This window comes from Notothenia rossii, assembly GCF_949606895.1.
Source record: "Notothenia rossii genome assembly, chromosome: 9".
NCBI classification, from domain to species: Eukaryota; Metazoa; Chordata; class Actinopteri; order Perciformes; family Nototheniidae; genus Notothenia; species Notothenia rossii.
Window position 1 is genome coordinate 12,591,877 of NC_136907.1, and position 16,099 is coordinate 12,607,975.

Sequence of the window (16,099 nt, forward strand, 5' to 3'; positions counted from 1 at the left end):
CTTGGCACAAAGAAGCCGTACAAGAACATGATACATATTGAAACTAGCTTCATATTGAGATTATTCAAATAACGCATTTGAGACACACTGGTATTCATCTACGGTAATATTTATCCTGTTCTCCCCCTAACAAGTCGTTACATTTTATCAAAATAGGTCTTAAGCCTGTTATCAACATTATGTATTTCTATTAAAGGTGGGGTAGGTAAGTTTGAGAAACCGGCTCGAGACACACTTTTTGTTATATTCCATGGAATGCTCTTAACATCCCCGATAACAATGAATATCTGAAGGCCTACCTGCCTGTCAGCCTTCCATCTCTTGCAGAAACTTATCTCGTACCCTCATTGGTCATGTGCGCGTTCGTGTTTGTTGGAGGAGGGGCTCTGTAAGGAAGTGGCAGATTTTTTCCGGTTGTGTATTTTCAAATTCTAGCGCACTCGAGCTGGTTTCTCCAAAATGACCTACCCCACCTTTAAGTAAATGTTACATTTTATTAACTTGTTTCTTTTTGTTATTTTCAGTACGTCCCACATAAATCCGGCCAATTATTATTACATGATCATACTTAATTATAAACTAATATTGAGTCCCATGCCACGTCAGTGAGGGAGGAGAATTAATGAAATCTGTTTTTATGGCTTCCTGAAAGACCCCTCAGGATCTCAAATATACCATATGTCCCTGACACTGGACCAGAAACTCATTGATGCTCACTGAGAATGACTTTGTATATTTCTCTCTTCTCGTCTTTCTTACTCTTTCCCTCCCTCAGCTGCGGTTAGACGAGGCTCAGGAGGGGGAGTGTCAGGTTCTGAGGATGCAGCTGCAGCAGGAGCTGGAGCTGCTCAACGCCTACCAGAGCAAGATCAAGATGCAAACAGACGCGCAGCATGACAAAGAGAGGAGGGAGCTGGAGCAGAGGGTCTCTCTGCGGAGGGCTCTGCTGGAGCAGAAAGTAAGAAACGTGGTCATTTGGGAGTGACAGTAGACAATTGAGCTGTGATTCAAAAGTTAGAACCTTTTGACATTCTGTGTCTCATGAACTGTGTCTAAGTTAAAGGAACCTTCTTTTGAGGTTAATCATTTTGTTACTTTTAAGAGGGTTGCACATATTATTTAATCGTCTAAGTTGTTTTTGTTATTGTTCTGTTCAAAATCTAGATTATGTTCCTTATTATTCAAGTTTCAAAGGTTTTATTGTCTTATGCACATAAGCTACGGTTTAGAAATGGCAATGAAATTCTTATGACCCGAGCTCCTCTCCAACAATGCAACATATATATTAGAATACAAAAATAAAAAATGGTGCAAGAAGTCTATATACATGTAAATAGAATATATGATATGTATCGGTGTTTTGGTTCGTTTAACAAAACAATCGAGCAGTCGTCACTCTAGAGTTGACTGTCCGTTCACAGCAGACACACAGACTCTTCTTTCTGTACTCTCACTTGGCATTTATTTGAATGAATTTGTTCGCTGTGTCCGTCTCTGCAGATCGAGGAGGAAATGCTTGCGTTGCAAAACGAGCGTCTGGAGAGAATCCGCTCGCTGCTGGAGCGCCAGGCCCGAGAGATCGAGGCGTTTGACTCTGAGTCCATGCGGCTGGGCTTCAGCAACATGGTGCTCACTAACCTGGCTCCTGACTGCCCGGGGGGCTGGGGGGGGGGAGCAGGTGGCTCGGGGGCTCAGGGGGGGAGCCAATGGCCAGGCGGAGGTGGAGCAGGAGGCAACCACAGTCATCCCCACCAGGGGGGCTCCAGCTCCCAGCAGCCCTGGGGTCACCCCATGCTGGCCGGGGGCCCGCCACCCTGGAGCCTCCACCACCCCGGGGGAGGGAATCAGAGGGGGGGCGCGGGGGGGGTGAGGAACAGCCCACAGGCTATGAGGAGGACGTCATCAGGGGGGAGAAATGAACAGGGCATGAGCAGGAGCGCCAGCATCACCTCTCAGATCTCAAACGGATCCCACCTGTCGTACACCTAGAACACACACACAGTTTGATTCCTCTTCTGACACCACACACACACACACACACACACACACACACACACACACACACACACACACACACACACACACGCATGCACCACACATGCTTCACACACACTTGCAGTTCCTCTCCCATCCCCACTGCTGTCTAACATCAGCGCTCTGCTAGCAGCAGTCTGTGGAAACCCAAAAGTCTTGAGAATAATCCAAGATGGCTGACGGGCATGTCCAGTTTGCCACAGTGCAACAGTGTCACTTTGACTATAGCCTGCAGGGATGTGTTGCCATGTTAGTCTCTGTTGCCATAGACCCAAAGTAGTATTTAACTTTTATCTGCCATGGAGTTTTTAAATTCAGTATTTAGTTTGTTGTATGGTTGTTGTTTTTTAAGTCTGATGTTTTCAGATGTTTCTTTAGCACATTATGGTGCATTCAGTGTGCAGTTTGAGAATACCGTTTAAAAATATGTTCCTTTAAATCTCTCACAGCTCGAGATATCATCACGTCGGTCTGATAAGGTTTACTGAGATGATTGTTTATGTGCAGTTACAGACGAATGAGAAGGCAGGAGGCAGAGTAGGGTCTGACGTTGGACAGCTCTGGAAGGGATATGCAAAGAGAACAAAGGTTGTTGAAAGTGAGTACCTGAGGGTATCTCTGACTTTATGGTAGCAGCACAGGGACGTCCAAGGAGTCACGAAAAGCTAAAAGTATGCAATATTTCATTCCAGCCTGAGTGATAAGCTTATCCTCAAATAGAGAGGAATCTAACCGGGGGAATCCCCATGTGCAGTGTTTGAGTGGAATGAGTATTTAGGAGTGAATGTGTGGGGCTGCAGAGATGCCAATGGCAAGCTTTCAGTGTCAGATTTGTCATTTTAATTCCAGCATACTTTTATGTATTTAATGAGATTGTGCCAGAGATGTTTTGGGAGGTTCTGAAATACTATGCGTGATATTAGGCCAAGTTAGATGCATGCTTAGAGGAGAGAAGGGAGCTACTTCCTGTGCATGCTCGGCCTCTTCATCTCGGCTCCTGGGTTTCCACAGTCCTCTGCCCACTCCTCACTCAGGCCTGTCTGAGGGACTCTCATGACGGGGGTGGGTTTTCAGCAGCAAAAAAAACCCTCTATTTCAAAATAATCAATATTAGTGTTTAATCCTTCATTTTCTGCAGTCAATATTCCGGTTCTAAACACTGCGCCCTGTGCGGGAGATTAAAAGCGATAAAAAACGTCTCTGACAAATGTAACCATGCCTGTTGGTCTACCTCAAGAACACTCGAACAGGGCTTAACCACAGGGGGTCGTGACTTTAACAATGCCTTCACCCACACTTGATAATCAGATTGACACACACACACACACGCACACACACACATGCACACATACAATAGTGTTTTTTATTCCAACAGTATGTCCCTTTGCACACGTGTTGTTAGATGCATGTACGGGGTAACATTTGAGGAAATGCAATGGGACATAAAAGATCTTTAAGGCACTTAGAAATGGCTGTAAATGAGCAACAATATCCATCTCACTTGCCTTAAATGTCTTTAAGGGTTTTTAGAAAATAAAAAAAGGACTAGATTTACAGAGTTGGTCGGTGCTGAATGTCGTTGGAGGTTTAGCGGTGATGCTGTGATCTCCGCTGCTATGCCCCTGCTCCTCTCCCTGGTCTGACGTCCCGCTCTGTCTCACCCCGCCCCCCGAGACCCCCGATGGTACATTCTGACCTTCAACATCCTGATTCCCTCCACCCTCATTTCCCCCTTCCCCCCCCCCAGTGCCTGGTGTTGGCTTCACCCCCCCCCCCCCCCCTGATCTATTTGGAAAGAGCGCTTTAAGTGAAGGAAGAAAAGAAGAAGAAAAAAATACATGTTTTATTATAAAAAATCTATAAAAAAGGATTATAGAGAAATAAAGATAGCTGTGGAAGTCTTATTGTAAAATGCAGATATTATGCATTGTATGATTTTCAGAGGTGGAATGTACAGGAAACCTGTTAATATTGTATATTTTGAGTTGAAAATATGGAAATCTAACGGACAAATCAAAGACACATGAACTAGTCGTGATGCAGACACAGTGATGTGGTTTGAGACCAGCGGTGTTCAGATCACTGTCTTACTGCGAGTACTCAAAGCTGTTACAGATATTCTGTTGAGAATGATAACAACACGACTCTAGGTCAGGTTGCCTTGAGTAAATGGCAACATTTAGTTTCTTGCTGAATGTGGATGATTTTGCACATAATTTGAGATCTAGTTATATTTGACTGACCCATTATAGAAGACTCACTCACCGTGTATATTTAGGTTTTCCTGATTGTTCTTTGAAGACTAGCTGAAAGGCAAAGGTATAATAACATAGACAAAAAGAAAGAACTGTCTTTTAAAGATCTCTGAACCTGGAAACGTGCTGAATTCTACAACATTTGGTTGCATAAAACAAAATGTGTATGAGCTGCAAAACCCACGTTGTTGCACAAGATGGTAAATATATCTGTTGTTGGATATCTACAAAGGGTCACTCTAAAGTGATAATAATTATGCCTGGATTTCTGCAACATGGGCACTCTTACGTTGTTTGAAAAAAAGCATTTTCACATTACACTTCAGTATTATTATTTTCCTCCCAGCACTCAGAATCAATAGACACTTGGAAACAGATTGTGGTTGTCCCAGTTTTCCCCATGAACAAATAAGCGATTACACCACAACGAGTGTTTTATTTCCTTTTATGCCAGAAAAGGTCATGTTATGTTTGAGGTGACGTCTGCAGAGGGCCGTTGCAGATTTTAAAACCTTCTCTTATGTTTACTGGAGCTCCCAGGTGTTTTGGAGGCAGCCGGGCAGAGTCTAGTTTTAGACCTCGGCCCTCTGAACTGGATCAGTTGCACTGATTGCACAAGTGATTGTCCAGATTAAAGTGTCTACTGTGATCTCCGTAGTGTGGCAGAGGGACGGCTGCCATTGGCTGAAAGTAGGCGGGAGGCGGGGCTACGTCTCTGTACAGTCTGTATCAGTATTCCCTTTATCTCTCCTGTCATTTGGTGGATCTTGCTGTTTTATTCTCCGTAGTCCAGAGACCTGTATTAAACTGTATTAAATTGTATAGATTGTGCAAAAAGCTGAATGTCGCAGAAGTGAAGAGCTATTCCTTACAGATGACAAAGTGATTTAAAATGTATAAAATAAATTCAGAAGCAAAGAAGTTTAGGGGATAAATGTAATATTTTGTTTGTAATTACTTCCTTTTTTGTTTGAAGAGGGCTACTGGATAAAGAATCATCTGTTATAAAGTAATTTTAATATTTCTTTGTCCAATGGTTCTTTTGTGTGTTACAGTAGGAGCATGAGGGAAGTATTTAAAGCTTTGGAAAAACGTAACCTCAATATATTGCATTTTTTTTTCCTTCAGTCATTAATATATGTTATACATTTGAAATGTTATACAATGTAAATGGTAATGTAATGTTAATCTGCTGTCCTTATTGTATGTTGGATGATTTACTTTTTCATTTGTTTTTAAATCTTGTATCATCATAAAACTGCAGCTTTAGAAATAACTTGAGAATGACGAGGATAAAACCCAAGTGTCTCTCTGCAGATCCCCTCCTTCCTCTTCTCTTCCTCCTCAGCGGGTGTAAGACCTCTTCCAGGTGAAGTTTCCTTCCTCTTCATCCCCACTCCTCTCTTCAGTCGGCTGTAGTCTCTGTCTCCTCATCACGTTGGCTCTCCTGCGGGAGGGGGCAATGTTGCTGGTCCTGCTCCTCGGCCCAGCCTGAATATATTCCCCATCCTTCTCCTCCCCTTTCAGGAAATCAGCGACTACTCTAAAGTACTCCAGAACTGCAATATGACTCCAGTTACCTCCCTCCTCCTCCTCCTCCTCCTTCCCATTCCTCCCCACCTCTGTCTCCTCTGGGCCCTCCAGAGTGAACCCACAGTGCCCGCCTCTGTCTGTCAGCACTAAAAGGAAATATGGATTGCTCTGGAAAAGGGGAAGGGGCAAAGTGGAGGCCGGTGGGAGGAGAGGATCGTCCCGGCTGCAGATACAGAGCACAGGGACCCCCACCTCATCTGCATCCCTCAGAGGTTCGTTTCTCTCCCAGTAGTTGTCCCAGTCCTTGGCTGGGTAGGCCCTCTCGCCCAGGGCCCAGGCCACTGAGGGGGACAGGACCCTCGGAGAATCAGGTCCCGAATTCAGAGAGGTTTTTGGAGGTCTAGAGCAGGACAGAGTTTCCTCAAAGTCTCTGAGGGAGGAACAGCTGAGGGCCCGATCCACATCCAGGACTCCTCTTAAGGAACTCTCATATCTTACGACCATGACGCCATGTAAAGGGAAAGAAATTATAGTGTCCATATTACATTTATGTTTAAACTGCTATAGAGAGGCGAAGTCCCGCCCATCTACTTCCGACCCATGGGACCCCGGAAGCGGAAAATTATACATTGACGTCAATGGAGAGAGAAAAGTCATCTTTCGATCCCGTTTGAATTGTGCCACGAATGACACATATGATGTTTGTCAAATTAAAAGAACATTTTGCAAGTCAAAAAAATAAAAATGTGTTGTAAAACTGTGAAGTTACAATTTTTTTTGTGTGAAACCGCTCAGTGAACTACAGGTCTCTGGTCTCGCACAATACGCGTCACCATCACAAAGATGGCTGTCACGTTAGTAAATTTCACCTGTTTCTTTCAGAATGAGGCGAAAAAGTATAAAACGAGGTGAAAATCACTACAAGTCTGGGCATGTTGAGAGCTGTACATACACGAAAGGGAGCGGTTCTGTAAGAGCCAGCATGCGGGACCGGCTTTACAAGGTTTCAGTGAGTAATATGAGTGCAGTGTTTAAGGTTAATGTCAGCTAGCTAACAAGGTACACTAACGTGTTTTGTTTTAGCAACTAGTTTTCTTCTTAAGAACTTTGTGGTGTCTGTGTATGCTGTGGATAACATTAGTGTTCACAAGAACAAGATACACTCCCGTGTTTTGTTTTAGTTGCTCTTCAGATTGAAGCGGCCAGTTCTATATCGACTATATGTGTGATCTCCTTTTTACATCTCGTTGTGTCATTTGAGTTTATTTGCTGTGTGTAGATTCAAGGATTTTGGTTATCTTGTCCAGGGATGCAAACTTGTCACCTTTCGGCGAAATTCTCCGTTTTGAATCCAAAATAGGTCGTTTTTGTGATTCCTGTAGATCTGCAATAAAAATATTTTTGGGGTATGGGAGGGGGTCTGGGACCCGGATTAATGTGCGGCCGAGCTTTTTTTTATATATTATAATGAAGCGCGAGCTGTGTGCTCGAGTCTTCCTGCCTTTCGGCTCTGCTCATGATGTATAATAAGCCTCTGCTGCTCGGCGATGATGGTCTAGCTTCAGCAGCTACATTACCTACGGTGCGTTCGTTAATATTAACTGTGCGTCCGGAGTCCCTGTGGCACAGACTGGACCGCTGGTGAACAGCTGTTAGAACGGGCCGTTCAGGTGTTGACAGTAGAGCTCCCTGTCGGAGCGGCAGAGCGTGATGTGCACTGAAAAGTTTTTTTTCCCCGTCGCAATATTATCGTTGAGCTAGCCAACTAGCATACATTGTCACTATCTGCTAACGTTAGCTTTAGCCTTCGTTTTCTAATCGTTTTTTTCATAGGCTATAAACAGAGGTGGTATAAGTATATATCTTGTAATTGATTAAAAGTAGAAGTACTCAGTTCTTGTACTTGAGTAAAAGTAGAAGTACCAGAGTGTAGGAATACTCTGTTACAGTAAAAGTCCTGCATTCCAAATGTTCCTCAAGTAAAAGTAGAAAAGTATTATTATCAAAATATAGTGAAAGTAGCGACAGTAAAAGTAGTCATTTTGCAGATTGGTCCATTTCAGAATAATATGATATGTTTTATAATGACTGATCATTAAAGTGTTATCAAAGCTGGTAAAGGTGCAGCTAGTTTGAATGACTTTGTATACTGCAGGCAGGGTAGCTTTTGGATTTACTCCAGGTGGAACTAAAGTCTGATTTGACACTTGATTATATTTCACATCATTCATCCACATCTGTAAAGTAACTAAAGGTATTACATACATGTAGTGGAGTAAAAGTACACCATTTACCTCTGAACTGTAGTGGAGTAGAAGTACAAAGTAGCAAAACATTGAAATACTTAAGTAAAGTACAAGTATCTCAAAATTGTGCCCAAGTATAGTACTTGTTGAGTTTATGAACTTAGTTACTTTACACCAGTGGCTATAAAGATAGAAAGACTAAGCCTTGCACAGAGGCATGAAAATACATTTTCAAAATGCTCAACAGTGCTGCCAAAATTATAAACTGACTGCTACACAATTAAAATAAATGCTTTTTATATATTTCTATTAGATGTGACTCTATGGCGTTTCTGTTATTATTAACACTGCTGCTTTAGTTGTTCTGACTGCTAAAATCCTGTTATTCCTAATTTTAAAGCCGATATTCTGTGGGGTCAGGGGGCTCGGATCCTTGTCACCTTTTTCATACCTGATGAGTTTGCATCCCTGTTGTCAATTTGTTTGGTTATCTAGGCACAGCTGTGTGTGACTCCCTCTGGTACACTGGTATGTGTTTTCCTAATGTAGCGAGCATTGATTAATTAATAAACTACACACTGACTCTAGATCCTGACCAAATCCTTATTTTTTGATCAAATGTTTTTCAAAAAAATGTATTGTATATTATATAACAGCTGCACATCACAGACCGGAGTCTCTGCTACTGTGGACCACGAAGGAGGGGATCATCATCCCCATCCCCAAAGACCCTGCATGGCATGGAAATCTCCTCCTCCTGGAACAATTCTACACCCAGCATATGCTCCCTGTGTTGGCCAGTAGAGAGGAGGACATTTAAATAAACATACTCTTAACACCCTCGGACTCTGCGTTGTGTTTCGTATGTGTGATGGGGTGTTATGCAGAGGGGAGGAAAACAGGACACAGCAGATTGGGATTGTGGGGGAGATGCTGAGCAGTTATTTAATTGTTGCGTGTAATTATTATTATACTGCGTGCTTCTTAGTTATTCCATCTTTTGCTGTAACATGGATCTGTATGTAACTCTATATTTACTTGTTATCTACCACACTTCCTTCTAAATCATACACCATCATTATACATGGTGTATATAGGATATATATTTATTTGTATACATATCTTTAATTGTATAATTTAATTTTTCGTATTTGGGATTTCTCTTTTGTCCACTCAAATACACTTGGCCCTTTCTCTTTTCCATGTGGAAAATGGCAGCTGCATATTCTGCTTTTCTCATCTGCTCCCTGTCTGCTCATCTACGATGAGAAAATTATATAATGAATTACTAATAATCATTTAAACCTGCTATTACCAATATTTCACAAATTCTTCATGTAAACTTAAGAGTACAGCTGTATGTTGAGTATGTCAACTTTGCTTGGTTCATCTTACTGGGGGGGGGGGGGGGCAGCTACATGGATGTCGGTGCAGTCCACAATAATTTTGCAGCTGAAGGCAGAATGAATTTATTATTGACTCAGAATGAAGCACAACTTCATGTCATACAATACATTGACTTTATTTGTAATCGTGTAAAAAAATATGAATATTGATTAGCAAGCAGGACCTGCAGGAACAGAGAATGGTGATGGATGGAGCTGGGAAGAGAGAAGAATAAAGAAAACAGATCAACTTTATTATCGGATATTAAAAATTCAATTTCAAAACAAGTTGCCGCTCCTACAGTTTTCTAGTATGTAAAGATGATTTCACATGACCTATGCAAAATATCACACTCAATACATGTGTGTCTCTGAGGGGTGCATTGTGCCTTTGATGTATATAAATAATATACCATAACCAAATACTATTACGTACAGTGGAAATCAGGTTGCCAGAGCAGGTCAGACCAGTGTGCATGTTCCTCAGGGTCTCAGCAGTTACAGGTGAGGTAAAGAAAATAAAAGAGAAAAAGGTCAGTAACAACACTTTAAAGTAACAACACTGAATAATTATCTCTTTTAATAATTTTCTCTCAGTAATCACTCAACTACTGTCTTTCCAACAAACAGATTGACTCACTCTCACTGTCATCACAATGAAACACGTCCAGAAGAATGTCATGCAAAGCTGCCTGCCTTCCTTCCTTCGACTCTCCCTGAACTGCCTGATCTTTTAATGGTCAATGTTAACCATTTGTGCAGATAGCATTAAGTAGAAAAGATCGCTGATACTAATGTGGGGTTAGCCTACCGCCCGCCCGCTTAGCACCTGGTGGAGGGGGCGATAGGCTACTCTTCAAATGTTTCACAAAATACTTACCATCATGACTACTCTTAATGTTTAACATTTTGGTTTACTTCATGTTAAGGCTAATACAAATGACAAGGCTAAGTAATGTAATATAATGCTAACTAACATGCTCGCTACTAGCTAGGTAGCTAACTTGACTATGTTCCATGCAAAACATGTACTGTATATTACCTGATATGTTTGGTCCGACGACTCCTGGTCCTTTCATCAGACGGGAAGCGATAGAACGAGCAAGTGGTATGATCTCTTTTGTGATTACAACCTCGTACAAAGCACACAGGCATCTTGTAAAAGTGAATTTATTGGAGCAATCTCTTATATTTATTGGAGGGAATAAATCAGTCTTCTTCTTCCTCTTTGCTTTGCGAGTCACAACCAGTCTTGGAGCATTATCGCCTATGACATCACTTACGCGACCCAGAATGCATTTGGGATTTGTAGTCTTTCTAGTTGCGTATTATTCATAGTCTTATATTTCAGCATTTTTACGACAAACTGTGACTTTTTTTGCATGGAAATGATTGTTTAAGACTGACAAACATCATATGTGTCATTCGTGGCACAATTCAAACGGGATCAAAAGATAACTTTTCTCTCCATTGACTTCAATGTATAATTTTCCGCTTCCGGGGTCCCATGGAGGCTCCCGGAAGGGGAGGGACTTCGCCTCTCTATTAAAGGTCCCCTATTATACTGTTGTTCATCAATATATTATAGGTCTCAGCAGGGGCGGTTCTAGGGGGGCGGGGGGGCCAGTGCCCCCCTAACACTGACCTCTGACCTCCCTGTGGCCCCCCTAAAAATGAAAAGGGAAAAAATATGAAAAATGTATGATTTATTACACGATTTATTGAATGACGGAATAGGCGAAACTAAGGTTATTCGTCATTCTAGTCGGACCCATTAGAGCGGTGCACTCAGGACCCATTAGAGCGGTGCACTCAGGACCCATTAGAGCGGTGCACTGACTTTCACTGTCCGGCTAAGCGCGCGAAAAACAAACACTTCAGAGGCTGTTGCATCCAAGAAAGACTGATTGAAACCTACGTTTCGAGAGACTACCACGATAATTGAAGGTGAATTAAACTATTGTATCCGTGTAATTGTAGATGTAAAGTAGAGATGTAACTGTTCATTGTCTTTATTTTTATATAAATATGATATGGTGTTAGTGCAAAATGTTTACTATAACTTAAGCTGAAGCTAACAGTAATAACTATAAGATATATCTGAAATACATAAGTGTACTGAAACAAATACCAATAACTGTATTGCATTGTGTTCTTATGCGCAATTACTTCATACTGTCTAGTTCTCTTTTTCGTCCTGCATTTATTGTGACTCCCTCAGAAAATAACTGGCCCCCCAGTGGCCCCCCAAGTCAAATTGGTCTAGAACTGCCACTGGGTCTCAGATATATACAAAACATGTCTCTGAAGTATTTGGCTCTAAATACCAAACAGATCATTGTAGCATCCCATAATCCCCTCTGTTTCAGCCCTGTTTCAAAAGTGCTGATTCTCTGTCTGTTACTTTAGATGGATGCTCTAGGAGGAGATTCAGGTGATAAGGTGGTGTTGGGGGGGGGTACCTTGGTTGCTGACTGGCTAATGGTTACACAAGCCAACAAATCGTTATGACATCATAAAGTGGCCAAAATCTGATCAGCTCATTTTCAGACAGGTTTTTATATAAATGGATCAGGACAAAAAGTGAGCGAATCTTTTTTCCTGAAACTTTCAGAGTCTCTTTGCACAGAGGGGACACGTGTTGATGTATAAAAAACATGAAAAAGTGGATTTTGCATATTAGGTGACCTGTAATACATCTGTAAAAATGTTTCTCTCTCACCTACTGAGCTGCAGTTTCCGGTGAATCAACGCCCCCCAGCGATAAACAGGAGGCATGGCTGTTTCGAACCACAGCTGCCCCCTGAGTACAGGAGAGATGGCTGCAGCCGCCTTCAGACAGGAACTGGACCCACTCTCCCCCAGGTAGGAGAGAAGAGTCCCTGAGCCGGATCCCTCACTCACTGCAACCATAACAGAGGACGGGTGGCGGCTGTGGACATAGGCCACCACCTGAAAGAAGAAGATATCCAGGAAGTCGTTAATGAAGGGTAAAATACTGTAAAGCAATTGGATGAACACTATGTTAATTTTAGCCATGCTAAGAGCAACTGTGTGGCAATGTGATGGGTTGCAATTAAAACAAATGTATGGACATGAATGATTCCCAGAAGACGAATCCTAATAATCATGTTGGCAACAGCATTTCAGTTTTAACACTGGTTTATGACCGAATAACAAAACTTCTGGCCCAGCTGTAATATTTATGTTTACTGATAATTAGCAGAGAAGCATGACCATTTTATAACACTGTAGTGTGTGCGTTATCAATTGAATTGAAAATAGGCCTGCGACTAAAATAATATGAATTCGATTATTATTGTTGACTTTTTTTATATATCTATCAATCTATCTAACAAATCGTTTCATCCCAAAAGTCTTATGAACATAATTATCTAAAAACGTAATAACCCAAAACTTAATTTAAAAAAAACCCTGTACTTCTTTCTGTACCTGCTCAAGATCAGCTGGGTCTCCAAACTCAGTGAGCCGTGCTGAGGTCAGCGGACAGCCCGCGGTGCCTCGAGCGTGAAACACCACCACGTAGAAGCCCTGACGCACGGCCTGGTGGCACAGCACCTTCAGGTGGGGGGTCATCCCTCCCCAGGACTCAGGGATGAGGAGGAGGACAGGAGGCGTTGTGGTGAAGCAGCCTAGTACGTTCCCCCCGGACCCCGGCTCCTTCCTCCCCTCCCACCTCCTCCTCCCTCCAAACTCACCCAGTCTTGTCCCCACAGCCCAGTCCAGAGCAACGATACCCCCGTCCCTCAGTAACAGATTATCTCTAGTGAACTGTAATGTGTCTCCATGTTGTCCCCACAGCAGGCTGGACAGGGTCTGCAGGTGGGGGTCTCCTCTGGGCCAGGAGGCTAGTCTCGGCCTGGCCAGAGAGCCACAGTGCCGCAGCAGATATGTGGCGAGAGCAGAGGGTTTGCAGATTAGCTGCGGACCGTCTGAGGCCGGACCGGAGCCTGACAGAATATCCTCAGTCCCTGTTTGTATGTTCCTGTCTAGTGGCAGCTCCAGGATCAGGCAAATAAGGACCCAGAGTCTCCACCCTGCAGCAGAGACAGCCAGCCTCGTCCAACAACATACCCTGGGCCAGCGGAGACCCAGAGACAGCAGCAGGAGCAGCAGTAAAGGAAGCAAACAGAACAAATAATCCCATATGAATGATGCCATTGGTAAATAGAGAGATTGCAGTTTATCATACAAGTCCTGTGTTTTCTTCGTTGAGTGTTACTGTGATCTCCTCAGTAACATCTGACCCCCATATTTACAATCCTGACTTGTTGTGCCACAAATCAGTGGAACATTCATGCCCTGTAGGCTGGCTGAAGTTCAGAAAGGTTGTCTTCTTTCTACAGTTTTTGCAAACACAAAAACGAGAACTGGGGTAATGTAAATTGTAGCCTCTCAACTCCTGCTGCTGCTCCACCTCCCCCCATAAATCATTTACTGAAATCACAAGTTCAGACTGAGCAAACACGCCACATAAATCTGTTCCATTAATGCTAACAGGATTTATTTGACCTTGCCTTATCTGAATTCTTTGGCATCATTACCCCAGTTCAACTGTGATTATGTTTTGAATTGTTGATACAACAGTCCTTGTTATTTTATCTTTAGACTGTTTTAATCTATCTCAATCTATTTAGAGAGGTCTTGAAGTTGCCACTGCACTCTCATCTCATTTTGAATTTGATTGAAAGATAACATTGTTTCATTAGATGTACAAAACTGGGCTGACAGGGACATGTACTGCAAACGTAGGTTTCTCACACAACCTGTTGTCAGAACTGAAAAATGAAACTATCAAATGGGAACATCAAAACAACGAAAACTCTGTTTGCTAAATGCAAAACTAATAATAATAAAAAAGAATTCCAAGAACTACAGACGCACCCTACTATCTGTTCCAACCGAACCCCTCCTCAACTTGATAAACCACCTCTGTCTGATCCAACCAGCCAGTTCAGACTGCAGATCTGATGATAACAGAGTCGATCATTGTTCTTTGACCTAAGGTTATGCTGCCAAGTTAAATAACTAGTTTACACGGCATGATGAATCTTTCCTTTTTGCTGTCATCAACAACAACAAAAAAGCTAAGAAGCTTCAGCATCCATATTGGTATTGGACAAATTGTTCTTCTCAAAATTGGTAATGCCAGAGAATTTTTCTATAGACGCATTCTGAAACTAAACGATATTTGTAATGGCCAATCCGTGCTCAGCACAGAAGTCCCAACAACTAGCCAACCCTTTGCATATCTCTTCATCAGACTACCTTACGTCTTTTGGTAGATTCGATTTTCAGATTTGCACTTTTCCAAGTAAGTTTTGCAATCGCTGTACAGCATTGTAAAGCACTATGGAAAAATACAATTGTATTATATCTTATAATAATAAGATATGAAAAACTTCTCCAGGAGATAGTTTCCAGACCCAATGCGTAAACGTGAGCCACTTTAAAGAAAAGTTGGTACTGTGACCCTTTTCGGACGAGTAGATGTCCCCATCCTTGTAACAAACCAGTGATAATGGGGTTCAGCACGCCATATGACAAGTTGTTCTTTTTTAAACTGTTTGTGAGTTGCATTTAAAATGATGCCACTGCAAAAATTAATAGAAAAAAGGCAGAGACTCAAGCTACTTTTCTTAGCATTTGAAAAATAGCATTTAAAAAGTAATTAAAAGCGTTTTCAACTGTTAAGTGATGAGGTCAGAGGAAAGGCAGTATCATCCTCTATCAGTCATTCCATTGCACATACCCTGCTGCCGGGTTCGCCCAGTGCCACAACTCAATTCTCTGTGGAAAACTTCTACTTAATCAAAACATAACAGTGGTGTTATGTTTCTGAAGCAACAGGTCAGACCAGTCATAAAGTGATGGACTCCTCCCCTGATAACAACCATTATAAATTAAGTTTCACAACTGCTAGTTTACAAGAGGACCTCAAGACCTAAGGTACAGTAACATCATAAATGTTTGTAAAATAAGGACCACACTTTTGTAGTCAATTGACCAGAAAAAAACAAAGGTTGAATCCATTTTATGTGAAGTTTTTGTTGAAAGTGAAATAATGATGTGTTAGCTGCTATTCTTTTAGTGCTGTAAGGAACTCCTGTTTGGTTGTGGTAAAAAAAAACAGGAACAAATTATGTATTTGGTTTATTTTCTGATTTAACATGTTTTTTGTGTTTATCTATATAATAAACAATACAATACATGTGCTTTTCTCCAACAGGTTGCGTAGTGATGTTTGGATTGGCAGCTTTGTGTTTCCTGCTTCTGCAGACTGGAGCTTTCGGGTTCAACATATACTTTTTCGGTGTAGGCCTTTGGTCCAGCTCTTCACTAACTCATGAGGACATCACTCAGACAGCCGTCCTCAATGCCACCGTGCAGGCGTGTCGCGCTCTGGCCCGGGCGGAGGGCAAAGACTTCACTTTCCCTGTAAGGAATCAATTCTACCTATATACATTTTAATTTGAATGTTGACCATTGCCTGTATTGTTAATTATCATTATGCCTTATTAATTGTGTGTGTTTGTCCACAGCCTTTGAATGCTGAGTCTGTTGCTGTTGCCTGTGAAGCGTCAAAATCATCCAAGAGCTTCAGCGACGCTATCAAATTAATCCA

At 42.1% G+C, this 16,099-nt stretch overlaps 3 protein-coding genes and 1 long non-coding RNA gene across 4 annotated transcripts in view; 2 read left to right on the plus strand and 2 right to left on the minus strand.

The window, feature by feature from the left end:
• LOC307019107 (serine/threonine-protein kinase TAO1-like) overlaps nucleotides 1-5,313 on the plus strand; it is a 22,684-nt gene extending 17,371 nt beyond the window's left edge. The window contains exons 20-21 of the mRNA XM_079649739.1: nucleotides 776-958; nucleotides 1,501-5,313. Of these exons, the coding sequence (XP_079505865.1) occupies nucleotides 776-958; nucleotides 1,501-1,989 (672 nt within the window). The 3' untranslated portion in view covers nucleotides 1,990-5,313. The remainder of the gene's footprint in view (nucleotides 1-775; nucleotides 959-1,500) is intronic.
• On the minus strand, nucleotides 3,384-13,894 carry LOC307019110 (protein ABHD15). Its single transcript, XM_079649745.1, has 3 exons — nucleotides 12,907-13,894; nucleotides 12,176-12,405; nucleotides 3,384-6,315 (listed from the first exon to the last, which is right to left on the minus strand). Exons 1-3 carry the CDS (start codon nucleotides 13,633-13,635, stop codon nucleotides 5,634-5,636), a joined length of 1,641 nt encoding a protein of 546 aa, XP_079505871.1. The 5' UTR covers nucleotides 13,636-13,894; the 3' UTR covers nucleotides 3,384-5,633.
• Nucleotides 9,570-10,993, minus strand: LOC307019121. Its single transcript, XR_013802584.1, has 2 exons — nucleotides 9,890-10,993; nucleotides 9,570-9,669 (listed from the first exon to the last, which is right to left on the minus strand). It is a non-coding gene; the product is annotated as an uncharacterized lncRNA (long non-coding RNA).
• Nucleotides 13,895-15,317: 1,423 nt separating the features above from the next.
• The window catches only part of LOC307018461 (uncharacterized protein), a 56,561-nt gene continuing 55,779 nt past the window's right edge, over nucleotides 15,318-16,099 (plus strand). The window contains exons 1-2 of the mRNA XM_079648696.1: nucleotides 15,318-15,423; nucleotides 15,704-15,912. Coding sequence (XP_079504822.1) covers nucleotides 15,715-15,912 — 198 coding nt within the window. The 5' untranslated portion in view covers nucleotides 15,318-15,423; nucleotides 15,704-15,714. The remainder of the gene's footprint in view (nucleotides 15,424-15,703; nucleotides 15,913-16,099) is intronic.

Coding starts and splice junctions, on each gene's coding strand:
- LOC307019110 (XM_079649745.1), bottom strand. CDS start 13,635: ATGGCATCATTCATATGGGATTATTTGTTCTGTTTGCTTCCTTTACTG. Junction 12,406..12,906: donor ACCCAGCTGATCTTGAGCAG/GTACAGAAAGAA, acceptor TTCTTCTTTCAG/GTGGTGGCCTATGTCCACAG. Junction 6,316..12,175: donor CGGAAACTGCAGCTCAGTAG/GTGAGAGAGAAA, acceptor CATGGTCGTAAG/ATATGAGAGTTCCTTAAGAG.